At 41.6% G+C, this 7,403-nt stretch overlaps 1 protein-coding gene across 4 annotated transcripts in view; it reads left to right on the top strand.

The window, feature by feature from the left end:
- The window catches only part of LOC109388630 (zinc finger protein 77), a 37,786-nt gene extending 32,144 nt beyond the window's left edge, over positions 1-5,642 (top strand). For 2 of the 4 annotated variants that reach the window (XM_019653515.1, XM_019653513.1), the window contains exons 2-4: positions 955-1,081; positions 2,108-2,288; positions 2,711-5,642. In XM_019653515.1, coding sequence (XP_019509060.1) covers positions 955-1,081; positions 2,108-2,288; positions 2,711-4,070 — 1,668 coding nt within the window. In that variant the 3' untranslated portion in view covers positions 4,071-5,642. Of the gene's footprint in view, positions 1-765; positions 1,082-2,107; positions 2,289-2,710 lie in introns of all 4 variants that reach the window. The other 2 variants (XM_019653516.1, XM_019653512.1) reach the window with 2 other exon arrangements.
- The last annotated feature ends 1,761 nt before the right edge of the window (positions 5,643-7,403 follow it).

Raw genomic sequence — 7,403 nt, 5'->3', positions numbered from 1 at the left:
TGAGCTGTCATTCAGCATCTTAGCTGTAGAGGGCAGTGTCACTGGCCCTCATATGTGGGATCCGAACCGGGGCCCTCTGGCATCCCAAGCGAGCTCTCAACCATCGCGCCACTCGGCCGGCCCTATATATTCTTTTAAAATCTCAATTTTTAAAAATAATTGTTTGCTCTTTCATTGGTGTGATGTCATCCATATTGCTCTAAAAATATACATGAGGTGGGTTTTATTCTCTCTGTTTAAGTTACATTTGTCTCTATTACCATTAGATTGTTCAGTGAGTCTTCTTTGTGGGGCCATTTTCTTAACTTCCAGGCTCTCGGTTATTGATTTCAAAGGCCCCTCTGGCTTGACAGGTTCTTCAGGAACCAGGCTGTCCTCTTACCCAACAAGTATTCCAGGCCTCGGGCCCTGGCTGTGCCTACAGCGTCCATCCACCTCATCCTGGGAGGGGTTGTTTCTCTGCCTCTGTTGGATCTGAGGGGACTAGACCAGGCTCCTTGATGGTGAAAACTTCCAGGGTGAGAGTTGCCAGATCAGCAGCCCTGGAAATTTCAGTGTTCATGACATCCTGACATTCTGGTTCCAGGTCTTGGAGCTGACAGGGAAGTTACTTCTGAGTAAGCCAAGTATCCATTTTTGTGTTATCTGAATGATGATTTCATTTTTCAGTCTTTACCTTACCCCAGAATCTGCTCCATCTCAGGAAAAATCATTTAATGATTATGTGAGAAGTTTTATATCAGTTGTTGTCACACTCTGCTTCAGGGTTCCAAGCACTGACCATCACCGAGTGTCCCCCATGTGGTTTGCTTGCTCGTTGTCATTTTCCATGAGAACATGAGCTCAGGAGTCCTAGGAATTGAGTCTGGGCCTCTGACTATCGGCCTCCGCCATCCTCCCACACACTTTGGTGAAGATGTGCCTTGTTGAACTAGAACATGTGGGATGTTTCAGGACTCAGTGGTCTTTGCGGATGTGGCTGTGAACTTCACCCGGGAAGAGTGGGCTTTAATGGATGGTGCTCAGAGGAATCTCTACAGAGACGTGATGCTGGAGACCTGCCGGAACCTGGCCTCAGTGGGTGAGGACAGCTTCATCTCTTCCCTTAGTCTTTTAGGGAAAAAATATTTTTACAATTGTTCTTTTTTATTATGTCCAAGGAAGGGTAATATGTTAAAAAAAGACAGATGCAATCTAAGCCTTCATGAAACCTACCTAGAATCAAATATCGTTTTCATGGTAACAAAGTTTTATGTGTGAAATTGACTTTTTATTTCTCTTGAACAAGAGTGAGTCTCCCTAATTTTCTAAGTGTGAGCATCTCTGCAGTTCACTGTGGGGCAGCAAGAGCAGTTTTATGCCGTTTACTCTTGAGAAAGTTAAATTGAGGTTAATACATATTTGACATGGTCATTTTTCTGTAATTAATCTCACACTGTGCAACATCACTGTCCTTGAAGCCCAAGTATTGGCCCTTCTCATAGAATGTTTGTTGCCCTCCATCCTCCATCATGAGCAGGGCAATACCACACACACTATCCAATCAGCCAATGGCATCTCGGGACCGTGAGAAAGGCTCCATGTAGGGCCTATGTGTCTGAGAACTACAGGAAAGTGACAACCCTCAGGGAGAAACAGGTTCTAGATAAGGGAATGACATTTCTTCATGTGCATCAGAAACATGGCTCAGTCTGTGTTTGAGAAGGGTGAAGTTTGTCATATACCTGGCTTTCTTGTTGGACTTTTTCTCACTTGGGAAGACTGTCTTTATTTTCTTTTGTAAAGGTAGCATTTGGGCATGTGCATTTTTCCCAGTTCCCCCTAGTTTGTATTTTTGATATTTTTTCAGTCTCCATCTTTTTTTGAAGTATTTCTTCAAAAAAGGCTGCCATTTGGACACACTTTTCCTATTATTACCAAAGTCTCAAATAGCAAAGGTCCTTAGAGTTTTTCTTTGCTCACAATTTTATTATTCTTTATAAAATTTGTTTATATTTTTGGATCATTATATGAAAATAAATCTACACATTGTTATTTTGTGTTTTTCCTTTACCCCACCATTTCTTTCCCAGAAAATTTAATTGAATTATGCTATCAATTGTTGCAGATTGTTTCACTGAAATTAAAACCAGTGCATCATGTCCTCAGCAAGATAATTTGGAGAAGAAAATATCCAGTGAACAGAAAATAGTAAGGTTCACAAGGAATGATTTCTGCTCTGTTTTTAGAGAAAACTGGACAGTTTATAACATTGCAGATCAGCACCAAACCCAAGAGAGCAATTTGAGGTGAGTGGCACTCCTACAGGGGAAGGGGGAACATCGGCAGAGTGTTAGACTAACTTGAAATTAAAGAAAAAGTATAAACCTAGCAATAGTATACACAGAAAATGCTCACCAGATACTATTTTCATAAATGTGATGTAGATATTAAATGTCTGATACAGATATTGCATGATTGAAACAGAATTCAGTTAGAAATACTGATCAGGAAACCATATAGGTAAGAAACAAGGAAAGTTATGGTTCTGTTAGAGCCCAGCCAGAGCATTAAACGTGTTCCAGGATGGAACAATGCAGACAGTGATGAAAACATACCCATGCTGTGAAAATGGCAAAGACATCATTAAAAGAATCATCATCAGTCAATCACTAATCAAGACGTCACTTTTAATCTTCAATCCCTAACAGTGTGCTTCCTATTTGAACAGAAGTCATTGTGTGGAGAGTCCCTGGGAAGGTCATGGAGGTGATCAGTGTGGACACACCCTGAACCAGGTTACAGAGCTGCCTGTGCCTGAGCGACATCCCACTTGTGTTCAACCCCGTGACTGCACTATGTGTGGAAAAGACTGCACGGATTTTTGTTTCCTGAAGAATCAGCTGAAATCTATCTCTGGACACAGCCCTCATGTGGGTGAGGAATGTGGGCGAGCCTGCAGGTGTGTCTCGTGCCTAACCTGTCATGTGGGAACAGATCTTGTGGGGACACACTGGACATGTCAGGATCCTGGGACAGCGCCTAAGCGACACGTGAGGAGTCTCAGTAGTAAAAAATCTTTTGAGTGTAAAAAATGTGGTAAAACTTTCACTTGCCCTGCATCCTTTCAGGAACATCTGAGAGGTCACTGTGGACAGAAAATCCATGCATGCAGAGTGTGTGGGAAAGCCTTTATGTATTACCTTCACCTTACAGGACATGCGAGAACTCACAGTGGAGAGAAATCCTATGAATGTAAGGCATGTGGCAAAGCTTTTGGTAGTCCAAAGTACTTTAGAAGACACCTGAGAACGCACAGTGGAGAGAAACCCTATGTGTGTAAAGAGTGTGGGAAAGCCTACGGGTATCTCACAAACCTGCAAGATCATACAAGAACACACAGTGGGGAGAGACCCTATGAGTGTCAGCACTGTGGGAAAGCATTTAAGTATGCTGCATCCCTGCGAGTACATGTGAGGACACACACTGGGGAGAGGCCCTATGAATGTCAGCAATGTGGCAAAGGCTTCAGTAGTCACTCTTACCTTCAGAAACATGTGAGTACACACAGTGGGGAGAAATCCTATGAATGTAAAGAGTGTGGGAAAGCTTTTAGGCAGCTTCAACATTTTCAAGGTCATATGAGAATACACAGTGGAGTCAAACCCTATGAATGTAAAGAGTGTGGGAAAGCCTACAGTTTTCTCTCATCCCTTCGAATACATGGGAGAACGCACAGTGGGGAGAGACCCTTTGAATGTCAGCACTGTGGGAAAGCCTTCAGTCGTCTCTGTTCTCTTCGAGGACATATGAGATCACACAGTGGTGTGAAACCCTATGAATGTAAGGAGTGTGGAAAAACCTTCAGGTATCCTGACAACCTGCGAGTACATGTGAGGACCCACACTGGGGAGAAACCTGACGAATGTCAGCACTGTGGGAAAGCCTTCAGGTATCCAACATCCCTGCGAAAACACATGAGAATGCACGGTGAAAGCAATACCTATGAATGTCAGCAGTGTGGGAAAGCCTTCAAGTATCTCGAATCCCTGCGAGCACATATGAGGACACACGAAGGACAGAAACCCTGAATATAAGGACTGTGGGAAGCCTTCATTTTTCCTTAAAATGTTATTGTAAATGTGTGCAGACACACTGGAAAGAAACTGTATGGATGGAAAGAATGTGAAAAACCATCATATGTAACACTTTACTTATTTTGTACATGGAAACTCAGAGCAGGACTGAAATCTACTTATTATAAATATGGTTTTGCCTTTTAAATAGCTCATTCTTAATACCGATTTCCAGTGTATTAATTTCTGGTACATGTTGCTGATATGAAAACTTAGGATAATATTTCTTTATGTCGTTTTATCTGGACTATATATATTTTATTATCATGGACTTCAAAAGTACAGTTGTATAAAACTTGTCTCATTTTCATTACAATGTCTTTTGGACCCAGGGGTAATAAGTGGTTTTTGTTTTCTTTCATGTGAAGCTTGATATAACTTCACATGAAAATTTATTTTTATTTTTACTTTCCATCATGTTCTTACTGTGTGATCATGATATAAGATCTATATTGAAATTTCTGTTCTGTTCCACTGCTGCAGATACTGGAATTTTCTGACCTGATATCTACCCTTACCTTTAGTTTTTATTATTGAAAGATGTGTTTTTCATATTTGTTTGTTGCTAGTGGATTATACATCTGTGATCCTCATAGAAGTTAGTAATTGGGCAACATCTTCTCTGACTATGTTCATAATTTGACCTCTGCTCAATGTCCTTGATTTTAGTTGAGAAATGGACATGATGCATTGAGTTTACAAAGAGAGACCTCATGGTATGACAAAGCTGGTGTTTAGATGGTTCCATGAATTGTGTTATCTGCATGGGTGAGGTGGGAAACTATATACCCCAGAGACCTTCTGGTTATCATTGTGAGTTAAAAGTCATGAGTAGAGGAAGATGCATGAGGTTTGGAAGGGAGAAGTGAAGATGCCGTGACAATCATATCTGTACTGACAGAAGACAGAGATGCATAGTAACACAGTGGGCCTGAGTTACAGCATATTCTTCTGACGCCTGGGTCTGTCTGTCTGGAATGACCCCAACAAAACACACATTTGATGTGAGTTCCCTCTTAGGCAGCAGATTCCACAGACTTTTCCAGGAGCTCCCCAGCATGGACCCTCTTTGGTTTTCAGGTTCAAAGAAATCCTCGTATTTGCCTGTAGCTCTTTGATATCCAACAGGCCACTTCTTCAGGCTATTGAACTTAGTGATTTTCTGTCATCCTGTCACCTCCATCTGCAATGCCGCCCCTAATTATGTGATTTTTGTAGGAGGCATCTTGTTCCACTATTGGTAGATCTGTTTCCAGCCTCTATCTGGACACATTTAATGCTGCAGCAAAATGCAGGAGGTCCTTCTCAGGTTGCACTGTTGAGAGGCTGGACTGACCCTACATTTTTTTTTTCTGGATACTTTCATGGTTGAAATAAGCATCAGTTAATACATTTGGCAGGTTGTGGAAATTTTCTCTTATACCTGAATGCTTTTTAATGATAAGCCAAGTATGTTTAATTATGTTCATTTTTTTTGAGGATTTTATTGGGGATTTGGGGGAGGGAATCGGGGAAGGGGAACAGACAAGTTGCTGTCCTTTTGTTCTTCAGTCTAGTTGTGGAGGATGCCACTTCACAGGCCCATGTTGGTATTGCATTGCACTTTTCCTGGCTGAGGCAGATTGGTTGCTGGCCACTGGACGGCTGCTCACGGCGGCTCTTGGCAGCTCACACTGGCTGCCAGCCACTCACGGTAGCTCATGGTAGTCCAATGCAGCCCTGCTGCAGCCTATGCCGTCGCTGGCGACTCACGGCAGCCCAGCTCCAGGTGGAGCTGTTGTTCACCATCTTAGATGTAGAGGGCACAGCGTCACTGGCCCATTTGTGATTCGAACCGGCGGCCTTGCTGCTCAGAGCTCACTCTCCCAAGCCAACTCTTAACCAATGAGCCACTCGGCCAGCCCAATTATGTTCATTTTTATATGTGATTACTAAGTATTCTTTTATTTTTTAGATGTGATTCAAACAATGTGCATTTTTTTCAAATGGGCTTTTCTACATTGTTTCTTAGAAAGTTATTATTCAGGTTTTCAATCTATTGTATACTGACACATGTCATTACATATTATATTTCTTTAACTGAAAGGATATGTTAACCCATTCTAAGGAATAACTCATTATTATGATTGTGACCATTTCTCCATATATATTCTGGGGTAATAGTATTAAATAAAAACTCCTTTTGAAATATTTTTCTGGTATGTTTTTCATTAATTTTTATGCAACTGACATATTTTTAAAATAAAAATTTAATTATTCATTCCTAATACTGAAATTCATTCCTAACTATTGCTTATATCAGTGGTCTCCAATCAGAGATCACCAGGAGTCATGCTTCTGCAGCTCATCAATGTGAGAGGGAAGGTGGATATATATGCTCCCAAGTTGCCTATGGACAACTGGGACAAACGGTGTTCTAGGTGAGGTGAGCACTTCAGTTGTGATGGGAATGAGGGTGAAGACAGAGCTTCCGTTTATAGATATAATTGCCTTGAGTAAACTCGCCCAATTTTTGGACATGCTGCTTGTAATATTTGTTTTCAAATAGTTCTTAGATGTTTAATTAAAATAAATACCAGGACAGAAACATCTACGTCTTCTCATTGCTAGTAATTTTGCTGAATGTCCACAGAATGTTTCTTCCCATGATGGATGGTAATTGATAGATAATGCTACTGCCCACTGATAGTCCCTTGTATTATTTTTGCTTGAGGAAAAAATGGATTGTCCATTTCTCTTTTCATCAGACTGCTTACGGTTCTGTTGATCTGTCCTCAAGTAACAAAGCTCAGTTTCTGTCTCTGTGTCAGGTGGCCTCCAGTGATGCTTCTCTGACCCTGTGCATGATGCATGTATTGTCGTATTTGATGTGGACTTGGATGGGACAGTAGGTCTCAGGTGTCGTTCAAGGTGACTAGTCCCTCAGGAATTTGAGAGAGGAAATGGTCAGTAAGATACCTGGACCACCTTTCTAGAGAGGACGCTTATACCTAAGCAATTCCAACCAGTGTCAGAATGGCCTTTGCTCTCCAGTATCATTGATTCTGGCACACCAATCAACATGTGCCTTGTTTTGGGGATACAGACACACTAAAGGCTCACCATAGCTGCACTGACCTGTCACAGCACAGAACGTATGGATCACCACCGCACAGTGGGATTCCAGCACCAGAAGAAAAGAGTCCATTCTTGATCTTTTTCATGGGAATCTTGCCTTTTCATATCACAACCATGAAATTCCTGATTTTAACCACTTTGTATACATGGTTAACCCTTCTGCATGCCCAG

Source organism: Hipposideros armiger, unplaced genomic scaffold (assembly GCF_001890085.2).
Source record: "Hipposideros armiger isolate ML-2016 unplaced genomic scaffold, ASM189008v1 scaffold_202, whole genome shotgun sequence".
Taxonomy (NCBI): domain Eukaryota; kingdom Metazoa; phylum Chordata; class Mammalia; order Chiroptera; family Hipposideridae; genus Hipposideros; species Hipposideros armiger.
This window is presented reverse-complemented; position numbering and strand designations above follow the sequence as displayed.